This window comes from Oculina patagonica, chromosome 4, assembly GCF_052425735.1.
Source record: "Oculina patagonica isolate OP01 chromosome 4, crgOcupat, whole genome shotgun sequence".
NCBI lineage: Eukaryota > Metazoa > Cnidaria > Anthozoa > Scleractinia > Oculinidae > Oculina > Oculina patagonica.
This window is the reverse complement of record NC_135761.1, coordinates 18,562,826-18,585,622: the sequence shown is the minus strand read 5'-3', so window position 1 is coordinate 18,585,622 and position 22,797 is coordinate 18,562,826. Positions and strand designations below refer to the sequence as shown.

Genomic DNA, 22,797 nt, shown 5'->3' with positions numbered 1-22,797 from the left:
GTACATGTTACCCAATTACAATATAAAATAATCTTCTTACATCTTGCTGTACTTAACAGAATTACATTTTCAATTACCTTTGACCCACCGCCATCCCTCACATCTCCTGATTTTTCAACATCGATCCTGTCGTCCACTGACTTAAGGAACATTTTTGAAAATACTTGGCTTGTTTCATACTGAAATTTACTCTTCAGTTAATTTTAAACACTATTTTTCTTTCAAAAGAAGAGATGCGATCTAAGCTGCGATCGAGCAGCAATTTTGTGCGCTCTAGAAAGCGTAAATTTTAAGAAATCTTCGTTTAAGTCTCGTAGAGGTTCCGATTCTTATTATCCAATCACAATTTAGCAATAGTAAGAGTGCTAGAGACTACTCCGAACACTAATTGTCACGCCGATTGTCACGCCTGAATGGTGCCAATCGTCATTTCGTCCCCAGATAATCCTCATAGTTTCCAGGCTGCTTTGTCAGCGGTTAGTTCTCCGGCGATCAACCGCTGTCTGAGGAGCCTGTAGACTTCGAAAACGAGATTGGCATGAAGTAAAACTATTAGGATGCGTCACTTTTTGTTTACTGTTTACATGAATTTCTCAGATCACACTAAGTTCACGGTTGAACATGTTACTTTAGAGACATCATATCGAATAATGCGTCTAAAACAATTTCATGTATATGCGGGAATCCCTAGATTCCTGTCTGCCCAAAACATAAACATATAACCATAAAGAAGGAAGGGTGGGGACGGAAACAGTTGGATACATACTAGTTATGCAACGCTTTCGAGTGGTATACTATGGAATATCCCACGAGTCACTTGTATTTTCTCGGTATACACACGAGCCTTTAGGCGAGTGTGTATACCAAGAAAATACAAGTGACAAGTGGGGTATTCCATAGTATACCACGAGAAAGTGTTGTGTAACTATTTTATACCATGCCATAGAAAATACGCTTACTAACTTTCTTCGAGAATACAATCGCAGCGCACGATGGGAAGGTTGGGTTGAATACCGTCGAATATAGGCTTTCCTGTATTCTGATTGGCTGTATTTTCTATGGCATGGTATAAAGAGTGATATGCCACTCCTCCACAAAGCAAGTTTCCAACAACTCTCGAATATAGTTGTATTTTTTTTATCTTTTTTTAATAATTAATACACGACATTCTTACGCAAATAACTACAACAGGTGATTATTTGTGCGTCAAAAAACAAACAAAACAAAAAACAGCAACAACATAAAACCACAAATGTTCAAGTTGCTGTAACTACTTGAGTAAACCATTATCTATGAACAGGTTCCCTAATTAGGGGGTCTAATTACAGTCTAAGGTAACAAAAAAATTATGATATAATTTTTTACAAGTCAAATGAAATACAATTAATGAAAGTGTAAGCCTGTGGTCACCTCGCCTCTCCCTCTCCTTTTAATTGAATAAGATGCTAAATAAAAATGTTTGTAATCTCTGGATACCACCCTATACTGGTGATATCAGAAGGTAGCTTTCTTAGCCATCTCTTGCATTGTTTGAGGATCTTAAAAAATGCAATACACCAATCTTGAAAAAATTAAATTACACCCTGTATTTTTAAAAATATATATTTTCAACTGCATAAGTAGCTCTATAACTTCTAAAATCTAAATTTCTTTGGTTCTTCGATCTCTTTCTTATTCTCTTCCATAAATGATTTTTTTATAAAATTATGTTCTTCCAGATCAGGTAAAAATGTTCAAATGTGAACAGTCACTGAATTATGTATATACATACGAAGCGCTGGACTAAAAGGACACAAAATATCCAATGATAGTAAAAACAGTACTGAAAGTTCAAAACTGCTCAACCAAAAAGCACTACACAAGCTAAACAAAAGGTAAATAAGTCAAAGACGAGCTTTACTGAACCGCAAGCTATCCTTTTCACTTTTTAAGATATAGAATTCGAATGTTATTTTGGATTTATGATCCATTCCACCGCTCTCTCGAAGCCATTCAACATGGTGACTCTGCGACAGTTCAGCTGCCATTTGACCGGAAACACTCGATTCTGGCAGCGAAGGAAATTGCGTGCAATCAACCCATTATAGTTAGCCACTGACATCCAAGTGCGCCTGCGATCACGTTTATCTGGAACTTCAGACGCCAGCAACGAAGCACGGAGGAACATGATGAACTCTGGACTATGGTCGTGGTATTCCGTGAAAGCTTGTCTCGCTGTGGAATAGGCAATGGCGGGGTTCTTGGTGTCTTCAAGGACTTCTCTGCGAAAGCTGTCACCTCGCGCCATATCATTAGCACGTTTCTCTGCTTCATATATCAGATTCGTCAACACAACCCAGTTTTGAAACTCGGTGACAATGACTGATGAAGGGTTAGCGGGGTTCAGCAGTGGCTTACAGGTGTCCAGCAGGTTGGCCAGTGGTACGTAGTCAGCAATGTTGGAAGTGGTCACCCGGTCGTACTTCCGGTCTGGAGGAAGGAATGGAGCCATCTCCATACAGCTGCATAACAGGAAGTGAAACTTCACCTGTCCTGTGGCCAACTTTAAGACGCATTTCTTAAGCACGTGAGTCACATACTCACTGTACAACTTAAGAATAGAAGCAGACTGACTCAGCTGTTGAGCATCCTTGTAGTCCCACGACGAGAATGGATTAGCAGAGGACTGAAGGATGTAAGAGAAAGGACCTTCATTGCGACTGAACTGGAAGTCAGAACCCGTAAGGGTAAAATTCTCACGAGTAAGCCCTTTCTGTGATTCCTTGGATAACAGAATCCCGTTTGAAAACCAGTCAGAAGCGGATTTCTTATGTTGTTTGGGGATTTCTTCTAAGTAGAGCTTCATCCCGATCATGGCATCAAAACTTTCAAAGCGTCTGCGTCGAGCCTCGGTAATCCAGTTCCCTTGACGAGAACTGAGGGCCAGCCATGTACGCCACACATGTACGAGTTTGTTAAGCTGGCCTTGCTCCATCTTCAGTATGCCTCGTGTCAGTTCTTCAAGGTTTGATACATGGATCAGTTCTTGAAGGGTGCTAATCACAAGCTGGTGGTCTTTTTCGCTAAGGCGCAGTGAATACCAAATCTGCGTCACTGAACTTGCTATTTGGTCTCCTCCTGTGAAGCAAAAACGAGTCCGATTTGAATACTCTATAGCTATGTGCATAATATACTCTTCACATCTAACTGCCTTTATACGTATGCTGAAAAGAAAAAGTCATTGATTACATGAGAGTTTCACAACGCACTTACCCTTAAGTTTATTAAGTGAAAAATTAAAGCACCAATCTTGCAAAATAATAATAAAAAAAAACATTTATAACCACGTACGTAACACGACATATTTCGAGTTTGAATGGTCAAACATTAATTAGGGTTTGATCCACAGACTTTAGTGTTCAAAAATTTGCAGTGAAACCACTCGCCTACGGCTCGTGGTTCCACTTGAGTTTTGAACATTTTCTGACGTCATTTCTATGGTCTATAAGAGTGGAGACCATGGAAAATGTGGTCGATTTGTTAATTAGCTCTTCCTATTGAAACTATCTGAACCAGTCTCGCCTACGAGCATGCACTCATGATCAGTAACGTTTCCTTACTTTACTAATACAACCAAACTAATTTACCTTTGATCAGCATGTATAGTATGAGAACTGTGCGGGCCATTACACAAGCGCAAATGTCGTTCAAAACAAAGGTAAGCTCTTCTTTATAGTCGTCTGGAAGCTGCGACAAGGAAAGTAGAACATTTCTGGGGTCACCAACGCCGCAAACAAGAATCGATATAGGCTTGCTATAGTGGACACCTTCGTTCAATGGCAAGTTGATCAAATCGATGGCTGGGATGTTACCCCAGTAGTAAACGGTTCCCAAACCTGGAATCGACTTCTTAAAGTTTCGGATCAGTTTTATCTGACGGGAGAGCTCCTCTGTTTCCCAGCTAATCTGTTGGCAATGGGCTTTATGTGATGGCCAAGAGTTCTTCTGGCATTCTTTATCGCAGTACCACGCTTGGCGACAGCTGCCGCAAGGCTTCAGACCTGGTTTTTCCTCGCCACATCCAGCACACTTTCGCTTCAACGCGGCCGTTTGGCAATCCACCCGGTGTCTGAACACATCGCTGTGTTTGCAATCCTCACTGCAGTAAGATGCCACTCCGCATCCAGTGCAAGAGATCTTTAGAGATGGCAATGAACAAATGGTATCACAGCGCCAACATTGATCTGGTTTAAGCATTTTTGCTTGAGTAAAGGCTTCTTTCTCGGCGAGATAACGGCTGATACTTCGGCGTAATTTCACACTTTATAATATATCAATTACTTCCGAGAAAGAATAAAAGGTTTCCGAGAATTTGTTGCGTGACCACTCATCCGCATGCAATGATTGGCTAATTCGGCGATGGGTGCTATGCTTGTCAATCATGTCATTATCAGTATATAAAATTCATGACGTTAAAAACATCCGAGTAAGTATGGATGAAAGTTTTATTTCCGACATTTCCGAGAATTTGTTGCATGACTAATCATTTGACAACCGCGCGCAATACTTGTTATAACTTGCTTTAGTGCAATTTCCAGTCGTTTCAGTTGAGTATCCAAAGTTATCCAGAGTTGGTTTGGCTTTGTTTTACTTAATTCAGTGCTTGGTAAAGAAAAACTCGCGCCACATTTGCCATGTATGTTGCAGTGTTGCTTTCTTATTTTGGCGATCGTGATATTTTCAATTGGTTTTGTTTAAAAACAAGATCTTCGTGGAAGTCAAATCGTTTTCTTTCCGATGAACCAGAAATTAGGACTACAATACCAAATTAAAAAAGGTTTTAATATTAACTCCACCAGGAGCACATCAAAACACACGGAGACTCCGGGGTGATATCTTCCTGCCCACTTCTCTTTTTAAGTTCGACCCTCGCTAATAAGCCCCTCTCCGGACGTTCATTTTTTTAAATAGCTCCACCACCTCCCCCCCTTTCTAATAAGCTACTCTGTGGAAGTTTAATTTTTTTTAATTTATCCCCCACCCTCTTTATTAAGCCCCATTCACTAGAGGTCGAAACATGACAATAAATTAACAAAAAAAACACTAGGTATTTATCCACCACGTTTGCTTGTTGTTGTTACCATTTTCCAAACATGGTTCTTAACAGCACTAAAATGTTTAAATATTCTCATTTTCCCTTTCTGATATGTACCTTTACGAGTACATGGTTTGAAATAAGCCACCCACCCTCTCTGTCTCTCTCTATCGCTCTCTAAGAAATCCCCCTTGTTATAAAACGCCCTTCTAGAGCTTGAGCAAGAGTGGAATCTAGAGGGAAAGAGTGAAACATTTAGAAGCTCTGCACGATTTGCATGCGGCGAATGTCAAATTGTTCAGTTCACCGAGAAAAAAGACGTAATTTGAAGTTTTTAAAGTAGACATGTAGGTGTTAAAGGGTAGGGGGTGTTTTAACCCATGGCCAAAACGTGTTTCAACAAAATGTATGGTTTGTCCAAACAAATCTCAATATCTCGTCTTTAAAAATGAAAAAACAATCAAAACTTTTATAGTCTTTTTGTTTTTCTTTTTTAAATTCTTTCAGAAGTAGTATTATAACATAGCTAGCAGAGCAGCGCAATCAAATTCAGTATACGTAAGCGTGCTCAAAATCCCGATGGAGCACGCTGATGACGTAATCGACGAGTGAAAATCTCACTGAGTAAAGCTCATACGCTGTGTTTTGCGAAAGCGATGACATATTATCTTCGGAATATGAAAAGTGAATCCTTTCAATATTTTTCCAAGGATACGAGCTACAAGGTAAGCTGTTTCTTTTTACGAGACGGAGTGCGAAAGAGAAAATAAATTCGATTTTGCCGTCAAGGTTGTTGGTGTGCTTTTCTTCATTCCAACAACAACAACTAACGTGCGAGTCTCGAAGGACGAAAATCATTTTTTCACGGCCCTAACGTGGAAGAATGGGCCAACCATGAATGACAACAGTTCGATGGCACTAAAAACTAGCTGCCTGACGAAAGTTTTCTCGTTTTAAGCATTTCACCTGTTACACCAAAGCGTCTACGGCTCTGTTGTGATTTTGCCGCTCGGGAAAAATTTAAGCTTACTTCATCGGGCGCTTTATTCAACTACCGTTCACAAAAATAAATGTTTATTTACATCAGTCACAAATAAAATCGGTCCACAAAAATACTTAAAACTAAGCATGGAACCGAATTATTTGACTCTTTTAACCCTTGGAATTTGTTTGGTTGTTCGAGGTTGTTTTGTTTTAATATTCTTCCACTCGGGAGTAAACATTTTAATTTTTATTCAGCGAAAACTAACCTCAGAATCAACAGCAGTATTTGCTGTTTTCGTCATTTTTTTCCTCCGCTCTGCCACCGTATAGACTTAATCAATTTATCAGCCATTTGACACAAACTGCTCCAATCGTGTAAACTTGTACTTGTGTAATTTATTGCTCGACCGCTAAGTTTATGTTCTCACACTGCACACAATAAACACAGTTTTTTTTTCCCGAGGCCGGTTTTGATGCACAATTTCACCGGCAATGTTATAAAACAATTGGTTCATGCTTTTAGCTGTGCTCCATTGAGTTATGGAGCACTTGGGAAGTTTGGAGAGCACTCAAGAAGCTAGAGTTGCCCTCGGCTATCGCCTCGGGCAACCTTACCCTTCTTTTGTGCTCTCCAAACTTCCCGCGTGCTCCATAACTCGATGGAGCACGCTAAAGCATGAACCAATTGTTAATTGTTGTCTTTTTGACTTTGTTTGTTGTTTTCAACCTGCTTGTTCCCTGCTTGTACTGATCTAAATGTTCAATTAGTAGTAATTCACCCCCCGTTTTTCTTCACTTCGTCGTGTTTTTTTATACCTTTTTTGGTTATTCTTTCCTATTACTGTGAACAAAGGTTGCTTATCACTTATCGGTTTTTCGTAGAAATAAATACAAAAAAGCACGCACTATTTTGTAATGTTCCTGCCTTTAATTTAAAACAGCAGACGTAAAACAATTACAAAGCACCGAATTTAGCACAGCAGTGCTAAATAAATTGACACTTAACCCTATCCAGACCCGGGGGGCGGGGTGGCGGAAAGTGCCCGCGCTGACTTTGAACGCTAATAACTTTTTTAATATTCAGCCAAACGCTGTCAAACTTTACGACTTTATCTAAAATTTATCTGGCAACAATTTGATATGAAGGTTGCTGTGTCAGGAACTTGACATCACCATGGCAACGGCATTTTGACAGGCATGTTTTCCCAAATTTGTAAATTTCGTGTTTCTATTAATGAAAATTAACTTTAATGCAATTATTTTCACCATTTTACGGATTTTAAGAACAGTTTTATTGATTTTGAGTACTTTGCAGTAATTTTTGGCGGTTTTCTCACGTTTTGGAAAAATTTCGAAATTCAAGATGGCGGATCCAAGATGGCGGCTGTTTTGACATTATGATGTAATTTTCACGTGATGTGACGTCATTATCCCACTTGACGTATACCAAAAGTTAAATTTTTGGACATACTATATATCCTGTAAGTTTCATCGTGTTTGCTTAAATATTCTGGAAGTTACGGAGGGGGGGGGGGGGGGGGAAATCCGCACCTCCCCGGTCTGAAAAGTTCCAAAAAGCCCGGTCTGAATAGGGTTTATTTTATTTTAAAAAACACAATCACAGCCCCGTTATAAGCGTTTATGCAGGAATGGATGTTTTGTCTCCGGATCTAAGCCTGAGGTTTAGGAACTTCTTCAACATAGATGCGGGACACTGATTTCCACCCTGTGTAGCCGTCAGCGTTTCCCATTCCATGACAATTACCGATCCAGAATCCCACGCGCACCTTGCCTTTGTGGATGTTGTTGCAGTGCCCTTCAATATGGCGGACACGGTGCAGATCTTTATTCTTTCCAGTGCGCATGTACACAACACCGTCAATTGGCAGGGGAGCTGCACATTCAGCACCGTTGAAAGTGAAATACCAGCGTTTGCAGCAACTGTCACAGCCATGGATTCTTAAAACACCAGTCCAGTAAACATGGAGGGCTGTGTCAGAGAAGTTCTTGGTGAACATACAGTCCTGTGGAAAAATAATGATCAATAAAAAGGAAATTAAAAAAGTTAATAAATAATATTAAATAATTCTCTGAAATCCGAATTTGTTCTGAGAGATATAAACAGCTTTTTGATCCTGGTGCTCTCAAAATTGACCTTTGTTTGCAGCGCAGTTGAAACGCCAGCGCCGTTTTCGGATAAAGTCGACAAAATAATACCTGACTAGATATGCAAATTCAAATAGCCAAAAATAAAAAATAAAAAATGAAAAGTAAGGAAGAAGGAGGACCGAAAATTACGGATTTTATAACATTTGATTAAGTGTTAAAGTTATGCTGGATGAAGCGCCTTTGCTTAGCAGACGAGTCTCCGTGGAAGATAATTCCAAACTTTCTGCTTTCTCACTATTCTTTGGCTGCGATTACGACTTCAACAATGTAAACGTGAATAAAGAGCTTCCGAATTTTTTATACTTACTGCCAAAAAAGTTTAAATGTCACCGTCCCTCAACGAAACATGGATTCTCTTAACCAAATCATTTCAAACAACAGGTTTATAAGGATTGGTAAGTTGGGTGTGTTTTATATATAAAAGAACTGGTACTGAACTGGCACTGAAAACCTGTCTTGCCTCTCAGAAGAGAATGAAAGCCAATTTCTTACTTTCGACTGTTTTCAACAAAAATTTCAGCCAAAATGTACTTTCTTACGGCGTACTGTCTGCAATTCCCCAACACTGAAAAGATCTTTTTTAAGCTTCCAATTTCACAAGAAACCATAGCCTGTACTGTTGAAATTGATATATTGTCTTGATATATTGTCTTGCAAAACACTTTACAATTTATTGATTGCAAGCAAAAATTTTCCTCCTCATGTATCTGTATACTGGGAAAACTGGCACGCTGCTGGAATTCTCAGAATCAAAGATTTATTAGAAGAAGACGGCAAATTCCTCTCATATGGTAATTTTCTTAGAAAATTTGGACTTGCTACGCCATTTACCAACCTCTGGGGTTTAATAGCAGCAATACCATTAGGGTGGAAGCGTGAATTACAATCTACTAATGGTGGGAATCGACAAGAAGGAAAATCGACTTTTCCTCCTGGTCAAATACTCACCAGGAAAAGAGCTCGGAATATTCTTATTCAAAAGAAATTTAAAGAACCTTTAGCTAGTTCTAGGCTAGAAAGGTTAGGTGTAGAAGAGATGAAGATCAGCGCAATTTATAAACTACCATTTAGAATAACACGGGAAACGAAACTAAGTATATTTCAGTTTAAGATAATTCATAATATTTTACCGTGCAGAAACCTCTTATATAAAATGAATATATCGGATTCTCCCCTTTGCGAATTTTGTAACGAATTAGAAACACTGTCGCACATGCTAGTTAACTGCTCCCGTATACGCGACTTTTGGAATTCAGTCTTATTCCGGTGGAATAGTCAAAATAAAGACAATTACAATTTTGATGAATTAGGAATAATGTACGGCTATAATCCCGGAAGTTCTGGCTCCTATATCTTTAATTATTATATTCTACTTAGCAAAAGACATGTCTTTCTACAAAAATATGATCACAAATTACCTAATCTCCTTCTCTTTCTTGAGTTAGTAAAAGAAAAAATGTTTATTCAAAGATCAATCGCACATGCGAAAGGACAAAAAGAAAATTTTTTGAACTTATGGAAGCCTTTACTAACAATAATTTAGTTAACAATTTAGTTACAATAGTTACGTGTATCGCATTGTTACCTCTGTATTTTTTTTTTCATTTATCTTTTTTTTTTTCGTGTATTGTTAAGTGTATTGTGCTGAAAAGTAAAAATTAAAAAAAAAAGAAAAAACAATAATACGACTTATTGAGTATGGCTTCGACTGTGACAAAAAACGCTTAATATACTCTTTGCCCTTTCGTGTCACGAAAGAAATTAAACTCGCAATTTTCGGTACAAAATCATGCACAATATACTACATAAAAATAACATATTGTACAAAATGAAAAAAGTCACCACTCCCTACTGTCCTTTTTGTATTAGCATTAAACAAACCAGCGTACATCTCTTTGTTGATTTTTAAGTAGCTGTCTCTTTTCGGTCTGAATTTACACATTGGTATTCTTCTCGTTGCATGAAAAATCTTATTCTTTCTAAATATGAGATGATGTATGGTGTTTTAAAACCATTTTGTTTAACTCTGAATCATTTTATTTTCATTGGTAAATACTGCCTTTATATACTTGTTCACTAAACGTTAAGAGAAACCAATTTGTGCATTTCACCGCTCTTGTGTAGGAAAAAAACTTAAAAGATAAATATATATCGTGATCTCTAGCAACAAATCTTTCTTTAAGAAATGGTCTTGTTTTATCCAAGAATAAAATAATTTTCTAATCATTCTGAAACACATAAGGCTAACATAGCTAAGAAGAACTAGTTTGTTATATTCTTATTGTCTTAGAACATCGTGAGACTGTCATAGCTTAACTAGAAACACACTGTATGTCTTGATCCTCAATGCTACCTTACTCCTATGTTATAGTGTATATTTATGCAAGCACGTACGTTTCGTCAGTAATATTGTAAGTAAATATCAATGTGATGTAGGGTTAAAATAAGCATTGTATAGCGTGATGTGTAATATAGCAAAATTGTTAAATTTATGTAACCTGTAAGTTTTTTAAAATAATAATAATAATGATAATAATAATAATAATAATAATAATAATAATAATAATAATAATAATAATAACTAATTTAAAAAATAGAAAACAGTCTTGATATCCCAAGCCAGCTACATCAGGATCAAAGATGAGTGTATACGCTGTTTTGCTCCATCCAGCAAAACATCTTTCACCTGCAGATGGATAAAAAGCTGCGAATCTGCACATGAACCTATTTGTGCGGGAAGTACCTTTTGTAAGTAAAGAAAATATTCACCTTGATCAGACCATGGTCTTTGCCGTCATCCAAGTCTTGCCAGACGCACTCTTTCCAGTTCTTATAAGGCATCGCACCAGGAGTCGCAGGGATTCCACTCGTTCCACTCTCTCCACGCTGCCCCTTTTGACCAGGAGGGCCCTGGGCGCCTGAGTCTCCTTTGGAACCATCCTTTCCATCGATACCAGGAGATCCCTGGGGTCCAGTCTTCCCTGGGCTACCCTGGTCGCCTTTGGCTCCCTCACGGCCATCACGGCCATCACGACCTGGTGCCCCAGGGGACCCAGGCCTGCCATGCATACCGGCAGGGCCTGGAACCCCAGGAGACCCAGGCCTGCCGTGCATACCAGGGATACCACCATAGCAGAATGGAGGAGGCCGCTACAATGAAATAAGAAATGCGTTGTGAGATATCCAAATGAAAACCCACAATTTTGGCAACGTCAATTCTTTTTGGGTATATCTTTATGACCTCGAATTTATTAAAGAACTAATCAACATGAACCATTCATTTTTTGCTGCACTATAGTTCTTACCGTTACCATCCGTTGAACACTTTTTTGTTTGTTCAGAGCTAAGACTACCTGAGGAGTGAATATTAGGCAGGGTTAACCAGACATTTATTTTTTAATGTGACGCACACAACATACCACAATGTACGATGGTTGTTTTCCGGTTTTGTTTTCTGCCGCATCGCAATAGACGGCCAAGTATGACATCATATACAACATAGAGGCCAAAGAGACCTTGAACAGAATAGCAGCCATTCCTTTTCTTACGATCTGCTGCAGAGAAAGTTTACAAACAGGAAATTGTTAGAAATTTAACTACGTTTGCAACAATAAAACATTTGTATTTCACATTTTGTGAGAGACAACTTTTGCAACGATTAGAGACTTAACTCGATATCTTTTGTTCCTTAGGGAAAAAGAAATAATGTAAAAACGGCTATGATAGACGCCTGCAGTGATTAGAAGATAGAACGATTATTTTGTGTATTTTGTGTGTTGCTTGTGTGACATTTTGTTGACACCTTACCCGTAGTCTGCGTATTGTTGATGGACGTTTTGAACCACGATTGAAAAAAATTACGAAGCATGCAGTATATTTATGTATACATCGCCAATTGTGAAGCAATCTTTAACCAATTTAATGGCAAAATGTTTTAGCAGAATAACTCGAAAGATTAGCACGAAAAATTTAGTTTAGGTATGCACGACAAAAATGTAACGAATAAATCTATTCGAATTCGTTATCCATAGAAAGACGTTTTCACAATAAAGGCGAAAATGTACAAAATGTTTATGAACCGAACCTAGCCCCTTAAATTTTTTTTTTCATTTTTTTCCTGAGTTCAGCTAATGATGCATATTTGTTAGGCGCGTCAGTATAAACTTGAGTGGAACTTTCATTTATTTTTATATTTTCGAATTTTCTTAAAAAAAGAAAAAATGTTGAAAATCTAGGATCGTCACTGTAATAAATTACAAAATCAACTCCAACTGAACGAATTTGTAAAAAAGGAGTTTTCCAAGTGACTCTCCGCACGAAGTTTTGTGTTGAACTGAAGATTTCTAAGCGAAAGCGTTACCGTAAAGGTGTGTAAATCATTTACCTATCAAGTCGCCCAAGAAATTTAAAATTAATGGTAAATGGGAAGATAGGATCAAAATTTTCAATTTGGCACACAAAAACAGTTACACGCTTACATGGGCAACTTCTCCAATACGTACTTCTCGCTGTTCAAAAGTGAATGAACTTCTCATTGAATGCCGATCAATATTATGCGCTAGAAATTTCTTTATTCGTGTTAATTTATTAATTTGTTTGCCACTTTATATCAATTTGTTTACTTAGTGTATTTACTGAGATATAATTACGTGTGAGTGGGATTTTGCCCTAATAAACACACGCGACTGCATTGTTTTTCTTCTTTGTTAAAACGCCTCACTCTGTAGTGAAAGAAACATTTTTGTGTGTGTTCATCGGATAAAAGAAAAAACTAACCGACCTTTTCCTTCTATGAAAAAAAAAAACATTTCTTAACTTGCACACCACTTAAGCTGACAGAAATTATTCGTGACAACTATGAGAACTATGGCGCCTGTGTTTATAAATCAAGATTAAACCTGAATAAATGCTTTTAACGATGAATTTCAAAACAGGTTGTGTTTATCAACCTGAATCACTACACGCCGCCAATTTATTTTTAAAGCAAGCAAATTAAATTTGCTATTTCATGCGTTTTGCTAATTCACTTTTAAAAAGGTAAAGAAACTCAATGGAAACTTTTTCAGAACTCTTTTACAAGACTATCATCAGACAACATACACGTACAGTGTATGCAGATAACGTTGTTTTCTCTGATTAGCGGGGATTGCTTTGTTAGAATGGTTTGCTCATATAATTTATCGAAATGTTACTTAAAAACTTAACCGATGAGGTTCGTGAGTTCAGCTGCAAGTAGCTAGTCATGCAAACGTTTTCTTTATTAATGACTCCATGTAAGTCAGCACGTCCGCCCTTGCTAATTGAGCCACTGGGAATCGAAATAATACAAAACCTGTAGATTTTAGCTTTTAGCAAGAATTTTACTGGTTGTTTCTTCACTAGAAAAGGAAAATTTTCTTAAAGTTTATATAAGCCGAGTACGACTACTGTTTGATGCTGGGAAGCCTGATTAACAATTAGTAAAAGTTCCAGTTTCAAATGATTTCATCATTTTTAGGAATATCGATGGAAGATGGCGATGCACGCACTGACTTCAAAGTCTTGTAAATAACTAGATTATCAACTGGAAGTGAGTATATCGAACACCCAATATAGTAAATGTTTTGTTCCTGGAAACATAGCACAGTTTTTTAAAACATTAAGCTAGGGTATCTTTCTTGTTGGGATTCCCACTCGCTGTCATTAGGACAGTTTAATTTGTGGTAGGCACTTCTCTTGTTCTCCGCTTGTTCTTCCTCTTCCTCTGTTCATAAGTTGAACTTAACTTTTCTTCCAAAACAGTTTAACTTGCAAAAAACAAAACGTTCAGTTTGCAAAAAAACTTCAATGGTCTGAAATAACATAGCAATCGATGGCATTCTTTAGAACGATATGATTAGTTGTGTATTTGTTAAATGGGATGAAGTCTTAGATTTTTTATTTGTTTATTTCCTCCGTGGGCTTTACTCAGGTACGTCTGAGACTGAGTGTCATTCCTCCTCTATATCCCCAAATAACTTTAAAATGAAAAGTGTCTTAAAGGAAAATAAAGAAGATAATTTTATGTATAATATTTGTTAACAAATGGTTAAAACTCCCATGAATTTAAAAAAAAATACAAAGACGTAACATGTTATATTGACGTGAATCTGGAACAATCAAAAAATCCAATTTGAAGCGACAAAATTCAAAACTACAAGGCGCGTTTCCCCCAGTTTGCCCTTTAGACTTTTTATGTGGCAAACGCTTGAGTAAGACCTGATTCTTCAGCAATAGGTAAGTGGATTATGACTCCAGAAAACGAATTTATTTCTTAAAAAGGCCACAATAGTTATGTGTTTACTTGCAACGCATTTATCCAAAATGTTACTCACGTTTAGCTGAGGTCGCTTGCGGGCAGAAAATTCCGTGATTTCGCAGAATAATGATAGCCACATGTTTCTTTCTTTCACTATTTCTAAGCCTTGTTTTTCGATTGTTTGCACCTTAACAATAAAATAAAGAATTTTGAGGTTTCTTGTACCGATTAAATCTATTTTTAGTTTAGAAAACGAGACAGTTTTGATCACGCCACACAAAAAGCTAGTTGATCGTCTCATTGGGATTTGTGATTGGCGGGCTGAACAGTTCATCCTCGTTATATAGGATTTTCCTTTTTGGAACTTTTACGTTATCATGATTCCACTTACTTAGCAAAGTGATATTTTTTTACCACTTTGAGAACGCGACTTCAGGGTAAATAAATTTGGATAACACGCCAATTATCTCACTTATTACCTCTCCCAGCTAAGTCTATTGATATTTAGTGTTTTTGTTCTGGGCGAATGACGTATTGGTTTTTTGGTCCCATCAACACAAATTATTATACTAAAATTTTTAAATATCATTTGCAGAAATCATTTCTGGTACTGGGATCATTTACGGCCCAATTTGAGGATCATTTGCAAGGCCTTTACAGATATCGTGATTTAACTTGAACAGCAAACAGGAATTTTTTGACAACCTTGAGAACATGGCGTCTGTACTTTTGGTGAAAATGCCGATTATCCATTTATTTCTGTGATTGAAGAATTTCTTTTCGGTCCCATCAACGCAAATGGACTTATAGAAAGAGATCTTTTATATTTATTTCTGTTATTGCTTGTGGAGAATGGAGAATTTCCATATCTGGGCACCAAATTGACGAGTCTGTTTATCGACTGAAAAAAGTTTCTTAATAATTAAAATTGGACCTCCTTGGAACATGCCTCTGTGAAATATTAAATTAGATCGGGCGAGGGTCTAGAAATGCGTTGCATGTTTTGACAAAAACAGGATTTCATCATCTGTAATTAGCTTTCAATATTTCGCCAAACAGCTACGCTTAGTTATCAAAAAATTCACTCTTAGCGAGACATACGATAAAACAAGCACATTACACAATCACTCACCTTTCTAGCAAACTTGTGTGTTTCAGACAATAATCTTAATGGGAAAAAATGGAGAAATAAATGTTAGATTTATCACTAAATAGAGTAACGAAACAGAGAAAAAATTAAACTTTTAGCTTACACTGACGGTCAGTTAAGTCACTCTTGTCTTGTCGCTTTTTGGAACACGAGTAAAATGAATCTCGATAAAACAAGTTTGTAAAATATAAACAAACCATTCTTACAATCAATATCATTCGCTGGAGCAGTTTCTTTGTTACCTGTTTGCCCAATGAAATGAAGTCTTCCATTTGAAAGTTACCAATAAAGTTGATGACTTTGATCAATAATTTTCTCTAAGGACTTTGTTTAGAAATTTGAAGTAATTTTCTTCAAAACCAAACAAAACAGAATTTTGAATTAGAATTATCCCTATTCAGACCGGGCTTTTTTGGACCTTCTCAGACCGGGGAGAGGGGGGGGGGGGGGGGGGGTACGGAATGTTTTAGCAGAATAACTCGAAAGATTAGCACGAAAAATTTAGTTTAGGTATGCACGACAAAAAGTAAACGAATAAATCTATTCGAATTCGTTATCCATAGAAAGACGTTTTCACGATAAAGGCGAAAATTTACAAAATGTTTATGAACCGAACCTAGCTTCTTAAAATTGATTTTTTTTTTTTCATTTTTTTCCTGAGTTCAGCTAATGATGCATATTTGTTAGGCGCGTCAGTATAAACTTGAGTGGAACTTTCATTTATTTTAATATTTTTGAATTTTCTTAAAAAAAGAAAACATGTTGAAAATCTAGGATCGTCACTGTAATAAATTACAAAATCAACTCCAACTGAACGAATTTGTAAAAAAGGAGTTTTCCAAGTGACTCTCCACACGAAGTTTTGTGTTGAACTGAAGATTTCTAAGCGAAAGCGTTACCGTAAAGGTGTGTAAATCATTTACCTATCAAGTCGCCCAAGAAATTTAAAATTAATGGTAAATGGGAAGATAGGATCAAAATTTTCAATTTGGCACACAAAAACAGTTACACACTTACATGGGCAACTTCTCCAATACGTACTTCTCGCTGTTCAAAAGTGAATGAACTCCTCTTTGAACGCCGATCAATATTTTACGCTAGAAATTTGTTTAGTCATGTTAATTTATTAATTTGTTTGCAATGTTATATCAATTTGTTTACTTAGCGTATTTACTGAGATATAATTACGTGTGAGTGGGATTTTGTCTTAATAAAACACACGCGACACCCCACTTCAAATCTTGTAGGTAGTGTTACTTTGTTTTTCTTCTTTGTTAAAATGCCTCACTCTGCACTAAAGAGACATTTTTGCGTGAGTTAATGGGATAAGCGAAAAAATAAACGAACTTTGCCTTCTATGAAGAAAATAAAACATTTCGTAACTTGCACACTTCTTAAGCTGACAGAAATTATTTGTGACAACTATGAGAAAATGGCGCCTGTGTTTTAACATCAAGATTAAACCTGAATAAATACTTTTAACGATGGATTTCAAAATAAGCTGTGTTTTTAAACCTGAATCACGATACGCCGTCAATGTATTTTTAAACCAGTCATATTAACTTTGCTTTTTCAGGCGTTTTGCTAATTCACTTTTAAAAAGATGAAGAAATTAACCTTAAAGGAAACTTTTTCAGAGCTCTTTTACAAGACTATTATCAGACAACATACACGTACTGATTAACAGGGATTGCTTTGTTAGAATGGTTTGCTCATATAATTTATCAAAATGTTATTTACCAACTTTACCGATGAAGCTCGTGAGTTCAGCTGCAAGTAGCCAGTCATGCAACATGTTTCTTTATTCATGACTGCATGTGAGTCAGCACGTCCGCACTTGATGATTGAGCATTGTGAATCTAAATAATACAAAATCTATCCTTAATACTTAATCTCTATTTAAGATTTCAGCACTGAAGAGTTTTGCTGGTTGTTTCTTTCTAGTCACTAGTTATATAAGCTGAGTACGACTATTGTTTGATGCTGGGAAGCCTGATTAACAATCAATAAAATTCCGTTTTCAAACGATTTCATCATTTTGTCGGAATATCGATGAAAGCTGGCGATGCACGCAATGACTTTATATGTCGTGTAAATAACTTGATTATCAACCGGGAGTGAGTATATACATCGAACACAAAATAAAGTAAATGTCTTGTTTCTGGAAACATAGCAACATTGTCAAAAAATCTAGATAGGGTTTCTTTCTTGTTTGGATCCCCACTTGTTGTCATTAGGACAGTTTGAGCTATATGCCTCTTCCTCTGTTCGTGAGTTAGACTGAACTCTTCATCCGTTCAAGGGTCTGGAATAACATAGCAATCGATGGTATTCTTAAAACGATATAGTCAGTCGTGTATTTGTTAAATCATTTGATGAATTCTTCGATTTTTGGTTTTTTTACTTCCTCGGTGGGCTTCACTCAGATATGTTTAAGACTGGGAGTCATTCCTCCTCCATATTGCAAAATAACTTCTAAAAAAGGAAAAGTGTTTTAAAGTAAAATAAAGAAGATTGAATCTTTTATGTATACTATCTGTTAGCAAATGATTCAAACTTTCGTGAATTCTAAAATTATACAAAAAACGTGTATTAGAGTTTTATCCTTTTTGTAAAATATCGTGATTCAACTTGATCAGCAAACCGCCATTTTTGACCACTTTGAGAACATGGCGTCTGGGTAAATAATTTTGGAAAACATGCCGATTATCCCACTTATTGCTGCTACCAGCTGCGTCATGTGATCTTTACTGGTTTTGTTCTGGGTGAATGACGTATTAGTTTTTTGGTCCCATCAAACAAAAATTATTATCCTAAATTTTTGAGGTATCACTTGCAGGAATCATTTACGGTCCTTGGGATTATTTAAATTCTAAATTTATCATCGTTTGCAGGGCCTTTACAGATGTCGTGATTCAACTTGAGCACAGCAAACTGTCAATTTTAACAACTTTGAGAACAAGGCTTCTGAGTAAATAAAATTGGATAACATGCCCATTATCCCATTTATTGCTGTGATTGAAGATAGGCTGGCTGTGTTTACAGACATAAATCCACATTGTCCATGTTCAATCTGCAATGGCTATCATTTAAGAAAACTTTGTTTTTGGTCCCATTAACGCAAATGGACCTAAAGTGGACTTTTATATTTCTTTTTGTTATTGTCTGTGGAGAATGAAGAATTTCCATATTGATCTGGGCACTAAAATGATTCGACTGTTTATCGACTAAGAAAAAGATTGGCTAGATAATTAAAATTGGACCTGCTTGGAACATGCCTCTTTGAAATAAGGTAAATGCAAATCTCGCTCAAACAAGTTTAATTTGTAAATAGAAGAAATTTAAGTCTCGTTTCCACTTAAAAATTGTCTGTTATTGCCTTTTCCTTATGTTTTTTTTTATAAAACAAATACCGAAGAAAATGGTAAATGTTTCGTTTAATTTTAAAATGGTTCTATGAACTCATTTATAAAAATATCAAAATCGGCAAACAGTATATGCATTTCGAAAAACGGGCTGAGTGTATATAAAATGAAGAATGTAAAGTGCATTGTTTTTTAAGCAAATTGCAGCTAAAAGCTCCTCTAGCATTTTCAAAATCGTGCTAGAGTAACGGTCTTAAAACAGAAGAGCTCTGCAAATTTTGCTTTTTAAATGCGAGCCCTGTTGATTTAGTGGAATTAAAAACACAAGTCGCGTTTGCTCTTTTAAATGTGGTATATGTTTGACTAAAACATTACTCTTCAGCAATATGTTGTTGGATTATGACTTCGGAAAACGAGTTTACTTCTAAGGAAGACCATATCATTGCAACGCATTTATCCCATATGTTACCAGCGCTAAACTCAGGTTACTTGCGGGGAGGAAATCCTGTGATTTTGGAAAATAATGCGTGATAGCTATTTGTATCTCTCGCCATTCCTAAGCCTTGTTTTCGATTGTTTGCCCCCCTAACTACAAAACGAAGAATTTTATCCACGGTCATACACGAGATTTTAGATAATATTTCTTGTGCCGATTTACATGTAATTGTATTTTAAGTTTAGAAAACGAGATAGTTTAGATCACGTTTGTGACTGCATGACAGGTTGAACACCTCAGCCTCGTTAAGGCTGGTTCTCATATGATCGCCCCGATCGTTTCTATCGCATCAATCGCCGCGGTCTGCGAGCAATTGCCTGGAAAGAATACGGGTGATCGAAGCGATCGTGATCGTCCTAATCGTCGCAGACGTTAGTGATCGTCTCTGTAATGTTCTCATATAATCGCCCCGATCGCAAGCAAACTTTTTGAAACGACAGAGGCGATAGAAACGATCGGGATGAGAACCAGCCTTTGTTCATTTTTACCGTGTACCCTTGCGCGCTTGATTTGCCACGGTGAATTTTCCATCGTAAATTTTCTTCAGTGTGTCAATTGGAAACCTCTATAACTGAGCTCAATATTTTTGTTTTCAGGTTCCATCGTTGAATTCTGACTAAGCCCCGTAAAATTCCTACAGACACTAAACAAATTCATTAAGTGTTTTCCAAGTGAAGTTCTCTACGCCACTTAATGACAATGAACCAAATTTAACTTTATTTAACAAAGCTTGGTCAAAAACAAGATCACCGCGAAACCAGAAATGTTGTTGCGAGTGTCATTACGTGTTTAAGCATTCGCGTTCAAACTCTTCGTGTTGCCAAGTATGGCACTTGGCAATTAAAATGAATATTCAAACGTGAACGCGCGTTACACGTTTTAACCCCTTATGAGTTTCCGATACTATTCAATACTCTAAGAAACTTGATTTTTCTTATACTTTGAAGGACGAAAATACGCGCACCTTTTTCAGATTGATTCATTTTTTACGATTCCAAAATACACTCCCCCCCCCCCCCCCCAAAAAAAAAAAAAAAAAAAAAAAATTGCATAAGGATTGTTTTCAGGCAAGCGTGGCCGAGTGGTTTAGGGCGCTGGTGTTGTAATCCGGAGGTCACCGGTTCGAGGCCTTCCCTTGCCACTTGCTGGATTTGTTTCTCGGTTGTCCCGAGTTCAAATCCTCGACCACGCTTTGTATATAGCCAACTGGTCTGCCTCCTGCCAGTTGGGATTTTTAACCCTGTTATGTTCATTTATAAATTACGTGTGTATTTGTTTCCTCTGTTTCAGTGGCATGCCTGTAAACTAGCTATCTCGTTGAGATATGAAGCTAAGTGCATGACCACTATAAACACATATTTATTTTATTTTTATTTATTCAAAAGGCCATTTCCGAGTTACCCTTTGCCTCTGTTTCAAAACGAGTCTACGTGCAAAACTATTCATATGAAAATGAGTTTCACCTACAAGGCCATTTTCATGCAAATCAAACTCATTTTCATTTGAATGGTTTCGCACGTAGACTCGTTTTAAAACAGAGGCAAGGGGTAACTCGGAAATGGCCTATTTCTCTGGGAACGATTTCCCAAGAGAAATAGAAATCAATACGTATGCAAAAACTTTGGGGGGGGGGGGGGGGTAAACAAGGTGTATTATTGGAACGGTGAAAACAGGGAATTTGGAAAAATACACTATACATGGTAGAACTCTTTAACTTAACGAAACAAACATCTGACAGAAAAAAAAGAAAGAGGCTCTACAAAATGGGGCTTATGATCGGAAAAAATAAATCTTTCTTTAAGAGCTACGACATGTTTGAGAGGGCTTAGTTTCGGAAGGATTTTTGCATATGCGATCATTACTTTTTCTAGGGGGGATTTATTTTTGGCTGCGGGGCTTATTTTCGGGAGGGGTGCTAATTTTCGGTATTATACGGTATGATTTATCGTATGGAAATTAATTTGACAAATCTGAGAAGCTCAAAACAAAAACACTATCAGTTTTGCGCCATATTTGCATCCCTTCAAGCTGGCGTAAAAAAGAAACGTGCCTGACAGGTCTTTCAGATTGTTTTCTTTCATGAAAATAAATTAGTCATTTCTTGTATCAAGCTTGTCAACTAAGTTCAGTGAGTTGAAAGTTTTTATCAATTTCTTCCTTTTAAAAGCAGTCAATTGTGTGTCTATTTAACACTGAAGATAAACTGCCAAATGCCTTTAATTTCGCGCAAAGTGTGTTAGCAAGACGGAGTGTTTTTAAGATACAGGGCGCAATTTGCTTCTCTCAAAACGTTGGTACCGGTAGTTCAAATCACCGTGATCCTCGCACTTTGCCGTGGTGATCATAACGTAAGGAGTGTGCTCCAACTAATTTTAGACAACACAGTTTAAGCAATAAATTTACTTTGGCTTATTTTGACGAGAGTTAATTACATAAGCCAAGCCAAGCCATTATCCTTTTACATGAATTTAAGCTTTAGTAAGTAAAAGTCACAGTCCAAAATCCTCGATAACTGGACGTTAAATAAAGAAGCACCATCCCTCAATATGGCGTACACGATGAAGATTTTTCAGATTTGATCCACTTCCTTTAGCCATGTACACAATTGCTTCGATTGTCAGCGGAGCTGCACATTCAGCACCGTTGAAAGTGAAATACCAGCGTTTGCAGCAACTGTCACAGTGGTAGATTCTCAGGGCACCAGTCCAGTATACATGGAGAGCTGTGTCATAGAAGTTCTTGGTGAACACGCAATCCTGTGGAAAAGTAGGACTGGGTACAATCTTGAAAATATCCGCTGATCGGCTAGGTCTTCTTCACAACTACCACACACTTTTTATGTTTCCTAAAGGTCTTTATAAGTGTTTGAACACCAAAAACAAGCAAAATGCCAAATTATGCTAGTAATTTTTTTTTGCTCGTAAAGCCAAATTATGCCAAAAACAATGCTAGCATAATCGGGAAATGCCTAGGCGTTAGCTGTCCTGGCAAAGTACGCGGCCTTCACCACCTTTACAGAACAACATATTGTAAGAATGTTGGACAGAAAAACTAATAATCACTAATGGGCATCGCTTTTGATGGAAAGAAATGACCAAGTTTGTTTTAGAGTTGCTTTGTAGTGCTGTTTTTATTTTAACGGAATTCCTCGAATAAGTGCCGCATCGGGACTGCGGCGCTTATTCGGGGGCGGCGCGTATTCGAGTAAATACGATAGGCGCGCGGAAGAGAGTGTTCAGGGACTGGACTAGGCGCGTGTGCGTGCGCGTCGCGTGCAGATAT

The 22,797-nt window shown here is 37.2% G+C and overlaps 3 protein-coding genes across 5 annotated transcripts in view; all 3 read right to left on the bottom strand.

The window, feature by feature from the left end:
- LOC144651892 (uncharacterized) overlaps window positions 1–22,797 on the bottom strand; it is a 47,121-nt gene that overhangs the window by 22,366 nt on the left and 1,958 nt on the right. The window lies entirely within an intron of this gene.
- LOC144651710 (uncharacterized) lies at window positions 1,166–4,257 on the bottom strand. Its single transcript, XM_078511660.1, has 2 exons — window positions 3,627–4,257; window positions 1,166–3,117 (listed from the first exon to the last, which is right to left on the bottom strand). The coding sequence occupies exons 1-2, from the start codon at window positions 4,234–4,236 to the stop codon at window positions 1,949–1,951; spliced, it is 1,779 nt and encodes a 592-aa protein (XP_078367786.1). The 5' UTR covers window positions 4,237–4,257; the 3' UTR covers window positions 1,166–1,948.
- On the bottom strand, window positions 7,724–16,696 carry LOC144651864 (collagen triple helix repeat-containing protein 1-like). The gene is made up of 6 exons (XM_078511915.1): window positions 16,672–16,696; window positions 15,637–15,670; window positions 11,647–11,781; window positions 11,331–11,377; window positions 10,997–11,285; window positions 7,724–8,082 (listed from the first exon to the last, which is right to left on the bottom strand). Exons 3-6 carry the CDS (start codon window positions 11,761–11,763, stop codon window positions 7,729–7,731), a joined length of 807 nt encoding a protein of 268 aa, XP_078368041.1. The 5' UTR covers window positions 11,764–11,781; window positions 15,637–15,670; window positions 16,672–16,696; the 3' UTR covers window positions 7,724–7,728.

Bases quoted from the DNA above. Each gene is read 5' to 3' on its own strand.
- LOC144651864 (XM_078511915.1), bottom strand. From the start codon at position 11,763: ATGGCTGCTATTCTGTTCAAGGTCTCTTTGGCCTCTATGTTGTATATG. The intron at 11,378-11,646 runs GTATGTTGTGTG...ATTTCATTGTAG, and splicing joins AACAACCATCGTACATTGTG to CGGCCTCCTCCATTCTGCTA. The intron at 8,083-10,996 runs GTGAATATTTTC...ATTTTTCCACAG, and splicing joins AAGACCATGGTCTGATCAAG to GACTGTATGTTCACCAAGAA.
- LOC144651710 (XM_078511660.1), bottom strand. From the start codon at position 4,236: ATGCTTAAACCAGATCAATGTTGGCGCTGTGATACCATTTGTTCATTG. The intron at 3,118-3,626 runs GTAAATTAGTTT...TTTGCTTCACAG, and splicing joins ACTATACATGCTGATCAAAG to GAGGAGACCAAATAGCAAGT.